Here is a 16,596-nt window from a genome sequence, read left to right as displayed (position 1 = left end):
AACGGAAGTGGTCGGAGCCGACGTGGACAGGATCTTATAAGGTGGTGGAGAGGACATCTCATGTGGTCAGACTACAGGGGAAAGGAGAAAGCTGGTACCATTGGAGCCAGTGTGCAGCTACGGAACCGCCAACGAGAACTCGAGAACAAATAAGAACAGAAAAAGAGTAGAAGGGTCTTAAATGTTTAATGTTCGCAGGAAGAAGGTTCTGGAAAAAGTGGGGAGAGGTTCTCAAGATCTCCAAGTAAAGTTGTGTAAAGGATATAATGTCTATCTCTGTAAGCAGCCCACATTACCCTAGGCTGTCGAGCTTGGGAGTATTTGTTATTATTTTATGTATAAGTGTTATGCCGCTGTTAATAGGAGTATTAACCACGAGGGACAAACACACAGGCGATGCAGAAAGTCACAGGAATGAAAGGTCAATAGGACAAGAGGCAGATAAATGTTTAAGGGAGACGAGGAGCCAGGTACACATCAGACATGATAGAAACCATGGTACAACATACCAGTTTGATTTATGCGAAGTAATTGATTGTGGCCAAGATACAGAGAGCTGGAGGGAGTATGATGTATATCTTTGCTTCTATGCCATTTACTATGACCCATGCCCGTTGTGGGATAATGTATTAACATGGACTGGGATACGATGGACCCCTAAGAAATCGTCACTTTCGGATAATAGATGGAACATTCGAGACCATGTGAGCCTGACAAAGGGGCAACTCGATCATTCCTCAGAGCTAAAAACTCCACTTTTGTTAACCCTGACAAAATTTGATATTAATCCTAGTCCCAAAGAGGTACAGATTTACTGTGAGAGTGATGACAGAAGCTTTTATCTTGTAATGGTGTAGATCAATCTGGAGTGGATAACATGGGATTAGTGAAGGTAACCTTAGTGGACCCTCCTACGAACCAGCCACAAACTGAAAACACAAGTTTGGAGGTAGAACCAAGTTCAGGAGTTGTGGTAATAGACCACAACAACCTTACGAGAAGGGACATTATTCAATTAGCCACCGGGTATGGGGATAAGAACCTATGGTTAGACTGGATGACAGTGACCGCAACCTCAATGAATATGAGTAATTGCGTCGCGTGTTCCTCGGCAGGTCAACCCTATTTACTACCCCAGCCCCATTGTTCCCTAATATAGACCCAACAGGATTTCACTGCATGATGGCCCTCACCATGCAGGCGGACCCTCCAAATTGTACCACCTTAAGTGCTATTTTCCATCTGTAAAGAATTCCACGTTACCTCCAGTGTTTACCCCAAGGGCCAACAATTACACTTATTTTGCTCGAAGGTCTAATATAATCTTGGGAGTTATGCCCACTGACTGGTGTCAGGACACGATTAATGTAACCGGCTGGCAGAATGCTAGCACAATGGTTTGGGCCAGAGCTGATCTTTTTTGGTACTGTGGAGATAGAACACTGTATATTATTCTACCTCCAGATTGGTCTGGAACCTGTGCAATGGTCAGGTTAGGGGTACTCTTATTTCTCTTAGGAAAACGACAACAGGGAATAAATCCGTATACACGAACACGCAGGGATTTGTTTGATGTCACATCTGGCTCAACCACTTACATAGATGCAATAGGTGTTCCCCACGGTGTACCTGATGAATATAAATTGGCAGACCAGAAAGCAGCAGGATTTGAGAATCTCCCAATTATTGGTGTTCTATTCCCAGTTACGCCGAATAAAAACGTTGACCGAAATAATTATGTACATTACAATGTACTTAGGCTCGCTAATAGAACTAGAGATGCGGTGGCGGGACTCTCTGAACAATTGGCAGCGACCTCATTGATGACAGTACAAAATAGAATGGCCTTAGATATGTTGTTAGCGGAAAAGGGGGGAGTGTGCTCTATGTTCGGAGACCAATGTTGTACGTTTATCCCCAGTAATACGGCACCCGATGGCTCGGTAACCAGAGCCCTGGAAGGACTAAGAACGTTGTCTGAAGAAATGCATGAACATTCCGGTATTGACAACCCTCTAGGAGGCATTTTTGGCTCATAGTTTGGGAAATGGAAAGGATTAATTGTCTCTGTGTTTATGTCCCTCGTTGGTATGATTATTGTGTTAGTGTTGTGTGGATGTTGTTGTGTCCCCTGTCTTAGATCTTTGTTGAATAGGGTAATCATTACAACAATTGAAGGGAAGGCTCCCCCGCCCTACCAGATGTCACAGATGGAGACGGAAACCATGGCTCTGGCAAGAAGGGAAGACTATGCATCGGAGAGCGAATGTGATGTATAGAACTAGTTGGTTGGTCTCATTTTTATGAGACCAAAAGGGGGACTTGTAAATATATGGCTTACTTGTAAAATAGAAGGCTGGCTGTGAGTGTAAATATACTCTGCATTCGGAAGCCTGTGGTGATGCTGTGTAATGCGCGCAGGAGGTCACGTGATGCTCTGTTTGGCGACCCGGAAGAGTGCGAGGAGGTCACGTGGTGCTCTGTTTCGCGGGCGAGGAGGTCACGTGGTGCTCTGTTTCGCGGGCCGAAGGAGGTCACGTGCTGCTCTGTTTCGCGGGCGAGGAGGTCACGTGGTGCTCCGTTTCGCGGGACGAAGGAGGTCACGTGCTGCTCCGTTTCGCAGGCCGAAGGTGGTTACGTGGTGCTCCGTTTCGCAGGCCGAAGGAGGTCACGTGGTGCTCCGTTTCGCGGGCGAGGAGGTCACGTGGTGCTCCGTTTCGCGGGCCGAAGGAGGTCACGTGGTGCTCCGTTTCGCAGGCCGAAGGAGGTGATGTGGTGCTCCGTTTCGCGGGCAAAAGAAGGTCACGTGGGGTCGGACATCCGGGAACACGGGGAGGCGGAGAATGGAGTCAGATCAACAGCCAATCAGAAGATAATTCTACCTCACTGATTGCATGACGTTTTTTATTGTATAAAAGACTGGGTCAGGGACAGGAATAGGTCTTACTTTTTGAACTGACACACTTTGTAGTTTGTCAGGGACGGAAAGATCTAGACCCAGAGCTCTGTATACTTTGTCCACTTACTGTTTAAAATAAATTAAGAGTGTGAGATTGAATATCTTCTCCTATTGCTTCATTTAAAGAACACGGCAGGACTGGGCTCTCACATAGAAGAAAGTAAGTTGGTAGATTGAGCCAAAGTCCTACAATACCTACAGAGAAATTAGAGCATCATGTATCATAATGTCAATTGTGATTGAGCCCTTGATATTGAACATAGTTGTGAACTGTGAGGATAATAGTATCTTCCTGCGTTCTGCCCCTTGTCAACAGGAAAGCATATGACCCTTCCCCATTGGGGATTTAGCTTCCTGTAGAGCTGCACAGTGTAAATGGAGTTCACCCCAAATTATTTACTCCAGACAGTAAAGCACAAAAGACCAGTGGTTCACCCAGTTTGTCCCATAAAGGCTTGTCTGTTGTGACTCAGATACTCTCTACCCACCTGGAGCCATTCCTGGTGGAAACAATAAAGCAGATAAAAATGAGGTCTGAAAATGTGTTGCTGGAAAAGCGCAGCAGGTCAGGCAGCATCCAAGGAACAGGAGAATCGACGTTTCGGGCATAAGCCCTTCTTCAGGAATTCCTGAAGAAGGGCTTATGCCCGAAACGTCGATTCTCCTGTTCCTTGGATGCTGCCTGACCTGCTGCGCTTTTCCAGCAACACATTTTCAGCTCTGATCTCCAGCATCTGCAGCCCTCACTTTCTCTCGAAGATAAAAATGAGGGCCAATTCAGAAAGAATTACGTTCCAAGTTCCTTTCTAATACCCCAAAATGTTGAAACAAGATCAGAAAATCATGATTCTGTTGCTTGGTTCACTCTGAGGCTGGGGGGCCGGGAGTGGGGGGCGGGGGGTGGTTGTGGCTGTGTGCTTTTCTGGCAGTCACTTCCAGTGAAGTGCACCATCTTGAGGACAGTGCTCCCATGGGCATCCTTTGTGTATGCCAGAGACAACCAAAACAGTCTCATCTGCTGATGTGACTGGTGTTATCCAAATTTGGATCTAATTGTTCCAAATACCAAATTTACAATCTACATTAATGCGGAAAAATCGTCGTTTCTATATGAATCATGCCTATTTTTCTTTGATAAGGTCTTCAAGCAATCTTTGAATTCCTGCAGGCACATGTGCACGTATCCCGTTTTGAAAATAGCAACCACATGACCCCTTCGGTTACCATGAACTGTGGGCTTAATGCATTCCTCCCTCCGTTTCCCCATTCAGACAATCCCTTTAGCTATTCCTGTTATTTTTGCATCTCAAGGGGGTTTCAGAACGTTTCATGAAGTTGCAGGGCTGCAGCGTTTTGCGCCAATTTAAGTGGCTGGGAAGAAAATGTTGGGGAGACTGTCTGGAAACTCAGAGAGGTAACTTCAAATTCAGTAGCCAAGTCAATTTCCAACTAGGTCAATAATCACAGCACTTCTGTCGTCACATCCCTTCCCAGCGAAGAGTTAATGATCCCAATAAAAATCGGAATGAACATGTTCCCCCAACTCCACTATTAACACGTACAGAAAGACTAATATTTACATCGTAAATGCTTTGCCCTAATCAGTTTGAGGTTAGGCTGCCAAGCGAATGTTCTCGAAAACCTTCCAAGACCTGGAGTGAAAGGGACCCAGCTGGAGTGAAATGTCAGGGTGACTCCTGCAGCTGACAGAAGCTGCTGAAAAAAAACAGTGCAGAGCCCAGGACTATTTTGGCAGAGAGTTGTGCTTAATATAGACCGCAGGCAGCTCGGCAGCACTGCTGCGTGCTGAGTTCTGGACATTTGCTCCGGGAAGGCCGAGGGACAGGAAGTCTCCAGCTGAAGTCCAAACTTTCCCCAGCGATCTTCTTCCAGAAGGCACCGACCATGTCTGGCTGCAGCCAGGAACAGGACGACAAAGAGTCCAACAGCGGGGAGCTGGATGAGGATGAAATCCTGGCAACTCTGTCTCCCGAAGAATTGAAGCAACTGCAAAACGAGATGGAAGTTCTGGACCCTGACCCGCTTGTGCCCTTAGGGCAGAGGCAGAGAGATCACACAGAGAAAGCTCCCACTGGCACCTTCGATCACAGATCTCTGATTGACTACTTGTACTGGGAGAAGGAGTCCAGCCGATTGCTGGAGGAGGAAAGGATCCCGGTCATTCTGCTGAACAACGAGGTGAGTGTGTGCTGAAGAGTAGCTGGGGGAACAAGAAAGCAGAGTGATACTGCCTCAGTGAAACCCGTTGTAACCACGTACAGAAACAGCCATGAAACCCACATAACATTTTTCCTAGAATATCCAAAGATATTACTTCCACTCTCACAATATCCACTGTACCTGAGATATTGCAACTCCAACATACAAACTGGACCTTATTCCTTCTAGTTTGGCACTGGGTTTCAGTAACTGCCCAGCTTCCCACCAGCATTGGGGTGGCGTGGTGGCTCAGTGGTTAACATTGCTGCCTCACTGTTCCAGGAACCTGGATTTAATTCCAGCTGTTGTGACTGTTTGTGTGGAGTTTGCACATTTTCCCCCTGTCTGCGTGGATTTCGTCTGGGAGCTCCAGTTTCCTCCCACAGGCTAAAGATATGCAGGTTAGGTGGGTTGGCCATGCTGAATTGCCCATAGTGTGCAGGCTAGGTGGATTAGTCATGGGAAATGCAGGGAAAGGGTCTGGTTAGGATGCTGTTCAGAGGGTTGGTGTGGACTCGATAGGCTGAATGGCCTGCTCACACATTGTAGGGATTCTATATGGAATCTCACCCTGCATTTGGATACAGCCAGTTGTACATGTAGCAAATTAACAAATTCACTTGAACATGGGCGAGATAGACTGTGATATATTCATTCATTTCCTGGCTCATTTCCCAAAGGAGTTACATTTGTACTGTACTGAAATGAAACAGTGGAAATCTTAAAAATGGCTTTGAAGAATTTCTAATTAAATGATTCTGATTTTTATGAGAAAGTTTTGTATAGTAAGAGTGGTGTTTATAACATTTGTACTTGAACTTTATTAGAATTATGAAACTGTACTTTGCCGAAAACAAAAAAATGACACAAAACTGAAAGTCTGTCTTTCCAACAGGAGACTGTAGAAGGAAGAACTGAAGAACCACCAGCTGAAAAGGAGTGTGAAGAAGAGAAGAGTAAAAGTGAAAGAGACAGAGATAAAGAAGAAGAAAGTACCAAACATCTGAATGGAAATGGTCAGTGGATTCAGCAAGATAATAACCTGGAGAACAAAGAAATCAAATACAAATCAGAGAAAGAGGAGACATTAGAGATGATGAAGGCACAGCAAGTCAAAGATCTGCCAGTGATTGAACCTGAAATTCAAACCGAAGACAATGGCAGTAACCAGCTGGAGGGATCGGAGAAGACCATTCCGGATCAACCTAATGACCAGCCGAAGATTGAAGACCCCATTCTCTTGTGCAATAAGACAGAGGCTCGTTCCTCCACTGAAGAACAGGTTGAATGCAATAACAATAAAAAAGGCAGCGAAGAAGAAATTTCTACACCACCCAAAGAAAGCCAAGAAAATACTGAGGTGAAACCAAGAAAAGGAAAGGTAGGAAAGAAGGTAGGACTGGACAGTAGTTTCCTCAAACTGACTGCAAGGCCTTCAGGAAACCCAACGCTCTTGGATGAGTCATTGGCAGATATTCGCAATAACAAACCTGACCTTAAAGAGGTCAACCTGAACAATGTGGAAAACATCCCAAAAGATATGCTGAAAAGCTTTGTGGAAGCTTTGAAGAAGAACAAACATGTCACTTCATTCAGCATCACAAATACAGGTGCTGATGATGAAATCGCCTTTGCCATAGCCAACATGCTAAGAGAGAACAAAAAAATTGTTACCCTCAATATTGAATCCAATTTCATCACAGGAAAAGGCATTGTGGCTATCATGAGGTGCTTACAGTTCAATGAGATTCTCACTGAGCTGAGGTTTCACAACCAGAGACATATGTTGGGTCATCATGCTGAGATGGAGATTGCCAGACTTCTCAAAGCCAACACCACCCTCCTGAAGTTGGGTTATCACTTTGAGCTGCCAGGGCCCAGAATGGTGGTCACCAACTTGCTAAGTCGCAATCTAGATCAACAGAGACAACGGAGGTTGGAGCAGCAGAGAAACCAGGTTATGCAGGAACAAGAATTGATGATGAATGCCTGTCAAAAAATTAACCCAGGCCTCCTAGAGATGGTGGATGGATATGTGCCCAATCACTCCACCCTCTGTGAAGAACCTCCCCTTCCACCAAATACCTGTTACAATCGTCCAAAGAAAATTGTTCGAGTACAGCTCAGAAAAATTCCCAAAAAACAAAGTAAAATTAAAACTTGTACTACAGACGGGAATGACAAACCAAACCTGAAGGCAATGTTAAAGTCACTAAAGCCAGTTCCCAGGACTCGACAAGCTCCTTTAGTTGAAAATACCCCTCGAGATGAGTTGTTAAATGATATTCGTCAGAGCAACGTGGCTTATTTAAAACCTGTGAGTAGTGTTTCCATACATTCCCAGTGGTGTTTTATAACTTCTTTCCAATCAACGCCATTCATCTGCTTTAAGTCATAACTGGTATCAATTTTCCTTGCGTAATTAAGATTTTAATAGGTTAATAGCAAACTCATTTGCAAACTTTTTTAAAAGTCAAACATTCAACCTTAGGAATGATAAAACAAAATGCAACAGATGCTGGAAATCGGAAACAAAAAGATAAATAAACCCTGGAAAAACTCAACAAATCAAGCATCTTTGTAAAGAAAGGAAAATGTCCAATTTTTCTGGCATGGCTCTTTTTTAGAACTTAAAGATTTGACAGATGATTGCTTAGTTCCACATTTTATTTTGGGATTTGTTAAATATTATTTTATCCAATCCAACTCATATCCTTCTCCAATCCCTCCAAAAAAAAACAAAAATAGTCTTTATCTAGTTTAGGCACCATGCAATCTTCCATCATTATACTGCTTTGTAATCATGGCAAGTTATCCATGAACCTCTACTTAAACTCTCAGGTATCCATTATTTTCTACTTAAAGATGTAGTCATACATTCCAATTTTCTTCACTATTCAGAAAATTCCTGAGAACTCAGTGCTTCACTATGGTTATACGTTCTATCCCACTCATAATGCAATGTAAGTATTGTTTCAATGTTTCATGTTGAATATCTTCAGTTTCACATAAACACAAGTTTTATGTGAGAATTAATATTTTGCCTCACCTCAATCGTCCCTATTTTATGCCACTGTGAGAGAACAAAAAGCTACAATGCTGAAATAAACTGTGTCATTGATGATTGTGTTTAATATGAATTTTCTCTTAGTTTAAAAATGTCACTGACAATAACGGGATCTGATTTTTAAATGTGCATCAACTGCCAATACTCTTGTTCCATGGGGTAACTTTTTACGCATTCAAAAATGAACTCTTCTTCCAAAATCCAAACCTTTTGTTTCATCCAAAAATCACGAACTAAAACAAAATTAATTTGCAAGCAGAACGTTAGACTATGTGTGAAAATTCTCAGAACACATGCACATGACAGCTAATGTATTGCAAAATCATTGTATAGAGGCTGCCATTTTTAGTCTATTATTTAACTTAGTGCTATGTGCCTGCATTTTTCCAAATAATGCATGTGAGATGTTGACAAGACCTTGTAAAGTCTATTAAAGTCTCAATAAGCTCTTCTAACATTCTCTAAGTCATTATTGTTATACAATACTACTGCATCATGAGCATCATGCCTAAATATAACCATTGTACTCATAAAAAGACAAGTCTCAGTGAAAAGGGACATTGCCCACTGAATTATGAAGACAACTTAGGGGTGGAGTTTTGCTCAAATATAATCTAATTCTAGATATTGTAAAAATGTTTATATACTTATCAATAACTCTTAGTTGCCCTATTAATGTGTTGCATTGAAATTGTCTGATGGGGATGATGTGAAAAGCCTATCCGTGATAATTATGTAGCTTTGTTTTAGCAATAGTAGAATGGGAAGATTTAACATCTGTTCTTATTTATGATGTTTCTGAAATCATACTCCATAATATCACAAGAAAACATACTCCATAAGAAAAGTTCCACAGAAAACATTTATTCCTAAACTTAATTCTTTCCTAAACTTTTGAATATGTTTCCTTAAGTAAATGAACAGCTAAAGATTATTACGGTGAAATGGCAATTTAGCAGGACGCCATTATCTCAGTTGGAGAATATTCTGTTTTCATTAGGTAATAAAATGATGATATTAACACCTAAGCTTATTTTAATCTTTTAGGACTATTCTTTCTCCACTTCCTCCTCTCTGGAAGAGACTAATTCATGCTAGAGTGAGACTCGATGGACCTGAGATTATTTTAGCATCCTTCTTTTCAAAAGCAGGATTAGATTCCTATGTGTGCTTGCAAACCTCCAGTACCTAGTTGGAGTGAGCCTCCTTAATCTCTGCACAGTAAAATTTCAGTAGTTCAGCTCATTTTTAACTTCAACACAATTTAATATCCATTGAAGTACACGACATGGTCATAACCACAGGAGAACAGTGGCCGATTCTAATGCTTGTACTCTTCCCCTGGTTGATCAAAGTGATCAAAAATCAAACCCAGGACATTCAGGTTCTTAAAGCTCAGTACTAGCATAAGCTGCAATGGGGTTGATTAGCTCAGCTGGCATGATGGCTAGCCTGTAATACAGGCCGATAATAATAATACAAGTTCAATCCCTGTGTGAGTGAGGTTACTGTGATGGATGTCAACTTCTCGCCTTGCCTGATTTATGGTGACATTCAGGTTAAACAATCACCAGTTTTCTCTTTCCAATGATAGAGTAGCCCTGTGGTCTGGTATGACTATGGCAACTTTACCTTTTAAGTTGCAGTAAGTAACTTGGAATTTAAATCTGTTTTCATGATCCGAAATACTCCTTGCTGGTGAAACAGTAATGTACAGGTACCATATTGCTATTCACAATGCGGTCTGTTCCACATTAAGGGATCATACACAAACTGGGTGACTACTTTCAGACAACACTCTATTTAGTTCACAGTCATGACCTTGAGCCATTTTAATTCTCACGCTGGCGTCTCTGTGCTCAGCTTCATGCAGTTTTCTAATGAAGCTCAAAGTAGTTAAAAGATCTGAATATCATTTTTCTAATTAGACACTTTATAACCTTCTGGACTCAACATTAGGTTTGCCATCTTCAGAAAATAAGTTCTGCCTACATTTTGTTTATTTATTCATTATATAACAATGGATTCTTTGCTTCTCCCACTACCTCTTCCTTTGGACATGCATCAGCATCTCTTTTGTAATCTAATTTCTCATTTCCTCCATGCTATTACAAACCTTCTCTTTTGTTCTTCTTTTCATCCCCCCTTTCACTTGCTTAAAACCTACACCAATATTCTTGACACCCACTAGTCAGTCACCAGGATCATTTTAGGCATATGCTCTTGGCCCAGAAAGCGTACTCGATTGCAGCTCCTGACAAAAGCACTGGCAATTAAAATTCTCTTTGCTGAATAATTATTTTTCCACAACCAGGGAGAATCTGCTAGCCTTTAGAGCTGTGTCTGTATTTGTACCAAATATAATCTCAACCAGTGTTTTAAACAATTTAGACCAGTTTAAAAACTGCTTTTTCCTCCATGTTTTGTGTGTCCAATACTTTTGTAACTTATTTGGAGATAATTTTATTTGGAGTAATGAACTGAGATCAATCCTGTTTATGCAGCCTGGCCCTGGTAATAATCTTTGAGCTGAATTTATTCCTTGTACTGGCGTTTTGAAAACATATTCAGGAAAATTTACAACTGTTAAATCTTGTGGCAATGCAGTGTTTAATAATTAAAAACCCTTAGCATTGAATTTCACTATGTTATGAAATAGAGTGATTAATTGCAATCCATCGTTAACAATAATAGCTAAATGCTTTTGAAGAAGCTAACAAATTTCTTAAATAGTATATAAAAAGTTATTGACTGCATTAGCATATGTGAGGGAAGTGCTCCTCCTGGTGTTGCAATATCACAAGCACATCCAAAGACCCAATACATTAGCAACTTTACCCATTTATGACCTGAAACTTTAACTCCATTTCTGTCTCCACAGATGCTATCTGATCTGCTTTATTTTCTATAACTATTTACAAAAGTTGTGTTTCACAGATCTGTTAGTTTTTTTATGGCACTTGTAGTATACCTGAATTTTCAGAAGGTATTTGATATCTGCCACTCATGGAATTGGGAGTTTTATATTTACATGGCTTTGGAGACTGAAAATAGACAGCAGGAATAAACGGGCCATTTTTAGGTTGGCAGGTTGTAACTAATGGAGTGACACAAGGATCACTTACTTAAAATTTACATTGATGACAGCACCAAGTTTAATATTACCATGTTTGCAGAAAATACGATGTGAGGTGGGTTAATAAGCAATGAGGAGGCAGGAAAGAGGCAGGAGAGAGATAAAAATCAGATAAGTGACTAGACAAGTAATTGGCCAATGGAATATTTTGTGGGGTAATGGAAGATTACCATTTATTAGGAAAATAGAAAATAAGAATTTTTTTTAAAAAGTGAGTAATGAGTAAATTGATTGGAGCAGAATGGTGGCCATGATCTGTATGGACTTCAGTAATGCATTCAACAAGGTTCCTCATGGTAGACTAGTTAGCAAGGTTAGAGCACATGGAATACAGGAGAAATGGCCATTTGGATACAGAATTGGCTCAAAGTAGAATACAGAGGGTGGTGGTGAAGGGTTGCTTTTCAGACTGGAGGCCTGTGATCAGTGGTGTGCCATAAGGATCATTACTGGGTCCGCTGCTTTTCATCATTTATATAAATGATTTGGATGTGAATATAGGAGGTATAGTTAGTAAGTGATGACACCAAAATTGGAGGTGTAGTGGACAGCGAAGAAGGTTACCTCATTACAACGGGATCTTGATCAGATGGGTCAATGTGCTGAGGGGTGGCAGATGGAGTTTAATTTCGATAAGTGCATTTTGGAAAGGCAAATTAGGGCAGAACTTATACACTTCGTTGTAAAGTCCTGGGAGTGTTGCTGAACAAAGTGACCTTGAAGTGCAGGTTCATAGTTTCTTGAAAGTGGTGATTCAGGTAGATAGGATAGTGAAGGTGTTTGGAGTAATGAACTGAGGTCAATCCTGTTTGTGCAGCCTGGTCCTGGTAATAATCTTTGAGCTGAATTTATTCCTTGTACTGGCGTTTTGAAAACATATTCAGGAAAATTTACAACTGTTAAATCTTGTGGCAATGCAGTGTTTAATAATTACAAATCCTTAGCATAGAATTTCACTAAGTTATGAATTAGAGTGATTAATTGCAATTCATTAATTGCAAAGCATGGGTATGCTTTCCTTTATTGGTAAGAGCAGCGAGTAGAGGATTTGGGAGGTCATTTTGCGACTGTACAGGACAGTGGTTAGGCCCTTTTGGAATACTGTGTCCAATTTGGCCTCCCACAAATTGGAAGGATGTTGTGAAACTTGAAAGGGTTCAGAAAAGATTTACAAGGATGTTGCCAGGATTGGAGTGTTTGAGCTATCATGAGAGGTTGAATCGGCTGGAGATATTTTCCTGGAGCATCAGAAGCCGAGAGGTGACCTTATAGAGGTTTATAAAATCATGAGGGGCACGGAGAGGGTAAATAGACAAGGTCTTTTTCCTGACATGGGGGAGTCCTGCATTAGAGAGCATAGGTTTAGGGTGAGATGAGAAAAATTTAAAAGAGACCTAAGGGGCAACTTTTTCACACAGACCATGATACATGTATAGAATGAGCTGCCAGAGGAAGTAGTGAAGGCTGGGACAATTACAGCATTTAAAATGCATCCAAATGGGTATATGAATAGGAAGGGTTGAACGGGATATGGGCCAAGTACAGGCAAATAGGACTAAATTAGTTCAGGATTTGTGGTCAGCATGGACGAGTTGGACCAAAGGGTCTGTTTGCATGTCTATGACTCTACGACTCTAACTGTTGGCATTCAAAGGGATTTGTGCATTCATGTACACAGTCACAGAAAGGTAAGATGCAGCTATGTACGTGATTTGGGAGGCAAATGGTTTGTTTGCCTTTTGACAAAAAATTTGAAGTATAAGGGTAAAGAAGTCTTGCTATAATAATATGGGCCTTACTGCACTATTGGAGTACCACATAAAATTGTGTTTTTACTGGAAGAAAGATGTACTTGTATTCGAAGGGACTGTGGCAAAACTTCCATGGAACATTTTCTGGGAGATGAGATGAATGTCCTGTAAGAAGAAATTGGATAGAATGATCCTCCTGGTACATCCTCTAGCATTTGGAAGAAAAGGTTTAATTGTAACACAGAAAATTCTCAGAGATTTCAAAGGGGAGGTGCAAAGTTAGGACTTATTTTGATTGAAAACAATGATCTCAGTATAATATATTGGCCATTGAAGATGAGATGAGGGCAAGTTTTGTTTTAACTCAGAGGAATGCGAATCTGTGGAATACCCTACTGCAGTGAGATATGGATGCTCAGGAGTGGAATATATTCATCATTAATAAATCCATGCTTGCTCTCCTGTATTAATCCACGCTTATTCAAATGCTGTTCATTTTTTCTAAAAGCTTTCCCACTACCAACATTAAACTGACTGACATGTAGTTGCCAGGTTTACCTTTCTCCTCTTATTTTGTATGTAACACTTCCAGTGCCCAGCACTCTCACACTATCTTGTGTCTAACGAGGATTGTGATCAGCACTTCCACAATTTCTACTCTTAGTATCCTCAGCAAGCTGGGATGCTTTCCATCTTGGCAGGGTGACCTATCTACTTTGTGTACTGTCTGTCTTTCGAGGGCCTCTTTGTCTTTTTTAAAGCTCTTCCAATGTCCTATCAGCCAAATTAGCTTCAAATTGATTTTGGACAGAGCTTTTTATATTTTCTTTACTGCAGTAATGAAGAAAGTTAATGCTGATGTCTTTTGCCACATGTAACTATTATCTTGTAAAGTTGAGAATTAGAAATTATTGGCAGTGTTTATCACATTCAAATGATACTTCTCTACTTTAGCAACTGTGTTAACTCTCTTAAATACAGTATCTCAGCAAAGTCAGAAATACAGCAAAAAATATGAATAATGTTTTATATATATACCACAAAAAATAATTTATTGGTTTTGGACATAATATAACCAAATGTGATTAAAGCACCTAGTGAAAATCGATGGGAGAAATTGTGCCTATTTTCTATGTCAATTTAACTTTGAACAAAAACATAAGATACCTTCCACTCTTGCTTGTACACATAATTCATTGGCAAATTTACTCAAGTATTTGGACACAAAGCTTTGAACAACTAACTGAAACATTTTAAACATCAACTAATGACATAAAATAGCCAAGTCACCAAGGAATTGCTCTAACTATGATATTACTTAATTTGGGAATTATAACAGCACTGTGCTTCGATATTGTCAGAGTGTGAAATATATTACCAGGTAATACTTAAAAACAATGATCATTATTATCTCTTTGTTTGTCAATATTCTTCTATCTTGCCCCCTGAAGGTGTTGACTCATAATTGAGATACTCAGCAGCCCTTACTCTCTCCCATATACAAACTTCGGGATTAGAGAAGCAGGAGAAAATATCTATTTTTCTTTTGCATTCTTGCTCTTTTTAAATTTTGAAACAAAACAGAGACAATCATAAATTGTGAGATAGCATAATCATTTCTGACAATTTCTTATAGTTAACATTCCTTCTTTAATTATCACCACCCAAAACAAATTAGCTGGCCTCTCAACTGGATTGCTGTCAGTTGAATGTTTTTGTGCACACATAACGTGTTGCATTTACTTAGAGAACACTAACCGTACTTAAATATTATTCCTTGGGTGATGTAAAGCATTCTGGAATTTTGCAAGGTTCTGATCATGCACTATGCAAATAAATGCTATTGCTTTAAGGAAACATGATGCCTGTAACAAAGTAGCCTGTGTAATTATTTCATAATTAAGTTAGAGTAAATGCTTAAATTCATAGTTTTCTCCTTATGTTGTTTTATAGGTTCCACTTCCAAAGCTGTTGAGTTGAGCCAGTATGCCAGCAGCTTGGCTAAAATTTTAGAGCTGTGCAACAATAGGGATGGAGTGTCACAATCAAACATGGACAGTTTCCTACTGTTTGCATTTCTGTGTGGGAACAATTAAGAACAGTTTAAAGGTTTTTGCATTATACAAATTATGTGTACTAAAAGCCTATTGTCTTAGAAAAGTATTTATTCACTTTGATTTGTATCTTTGAATCTGGAATGTATAATAAAATAAAAAATGATTGAAACATTATTTTCACGTTTATCTCCCAGTTTATTGCATTTTTTCAACTATTCTTCTTTAGCATTAGTGAGCTCACTACAAATGAAGGCCACACTAACCAGTAACATTCCATTTCACACCTGTTATATGAATATCTAATAAGATTATTGTTTAATGCAGCTGTCAAAGAATTACTACAATTTATCAGTGAAAGTTAAGTTTTCTTTGGTAGAACCCCAGTCCAGGTAGTTATTCTCATATCTTTTCACCGTTCATATAAACCTTATCTTTTCAAAAATCTGACACATGCAAAAACATTTCAAGAAGTTTTTTTTCTGATCACTGATATTAAGCTTTTGCTATTTAGATAAATGGGAATGTCATACACCTAAGGTAAGCCTTGCAGAATTTGTTTCCTGGTGCAGGGAGTTGAAAAGAACATTAAGAGTTCTGTTATATTACAGGTACCACATCAGAACCAAGTTACTCAGCCTGTTAGCATCATACCCCATTCAATGATAAATTTTGCTCTGCTTATTAGTTACATTTATTATTAGGAGGGACAGATGCATGGACTGTGTTAACATAAAAAATATTGAAAATATTGACTTTGTTTTGACCTGGAATAAATATTTTTAATTATTGTATTCAAAAATGTTATTACACACCTCTGGAGCAAATGGGATTTAAATCCAGCCCTCCTGACTCAAACACATGGGCACTAGCACTGTGCCACAAGAGTCCTAGTGATCTGCAGCTATATATGGTATTTTAAAAGTATGATCTATGAATGATCTAACATCTCCAGACTTCAGTGAATTCCAACATGATAAATTCAATTTTGAATAACAATGTGGGCACTAATTTAAAGTCAAGAACATGGCGCTGAAGTAATAACTTGTTGACCTTAATCACATCAAGAAAAAGTGACGGTTTCCTTTCAACAACATAACATTTTACAAACCCAGTTTTAAAACTAAATAAGTTATAAATTAATTGTTTCTTAAAATTTTGCCTAAAGGTCAAATGTTCAATTTGCTATTTTTACATATATTGTTTATATTGTTTTCAAGTGTGTGCTGAAAATATCAGACTTTCTAAAATCTGAATTCCAGTTCATTTAATTAATTATATCAATTTTTATATTAAAAGTATATCTATAGTCTAGCATATAAGGAGTTACAGTTGCTTTGCAGTATTTCTGATGTGTGCTCAGATTATCAGGTTGATTGAATTCAACTTCATAACTTGGAACCTTGGAA

General features: G+C 39.7%; 1 protein-coding gene across 1 annotated transcript; it reads left to right on the top strand.

Annotated features, from left to right (window-relative positions):
• Positions 1-4,796: 4,796 nt before the first annotated feature.
• lmod3 (leiomodin 3 (fetal)) lies at positions 4,797-15,364 on the top strand. The gene is made up of 3 exons (XM_043708325.2): positions 4,797-5,158; positions 6,075-7,496; positions 15,087-15,364. The coding sequence occupies exons 1-3, from the start codon at positions 4,865-4,867 to the stop codon at positions 15,111-15,113; spliced, it is 1,743 nt and encodes a 580-aa protein (XP_043564260.2). The 5' UTR covers positions 4,797-4,864; the 3' UTR covers positions 15,114-15,364.
• Positions 15,365-16,596: the final 1,232 nt, after the last annotated feature.

Source organism: Chiloscyllium plagiosum, unplaced genomic scaffold, assembly GCF_037043375.1.
Source record: "Chiloscyllium plagiosum isolate Xiang-an unplaced genomic scaffold, Cpla_swu_hap1 HiC_scaffold_14, whole genome shotgun sequence".
Classification (NCBI taxonomy): Eukaryota; Metazoa; Chordata; class Chondrichthyes; order Orectolobiformes; family Hemiscylliidae; genus Chiloscyllium; species Chiloscyllium plagiosum.
The sequence above is the reverse complement of the archived record's forward strand: the minus strand, read 5'-3'. Positions and strand labels throughout refer to the sequence as shown.

Bases quoted from the DNA above. Each gene is read 5' to 3' on its own strand.
- lmod3 (XM_043708325.2), top strand. From the start codon at position 4,865: ATGTCTGGCTGCAGCCAGGAACAGGACGACAAAGAGTCCAACAGCGGG. The intron at 5,159-6,074 runs GTGAGTGTGTGC...TCTTTCCAACAG, and splicing joins TCATTCTGCTGAACAACGAG to GAGACTGTAGAAGGAAGAAC. The intron at 7,497-15,086 runs GTGAGTAGTGTT...GTTGTTTTATAG, and splicing joins ACGTGGCTTATTTAAAACCT to GTTCCACTTCCAAAGCTGTT.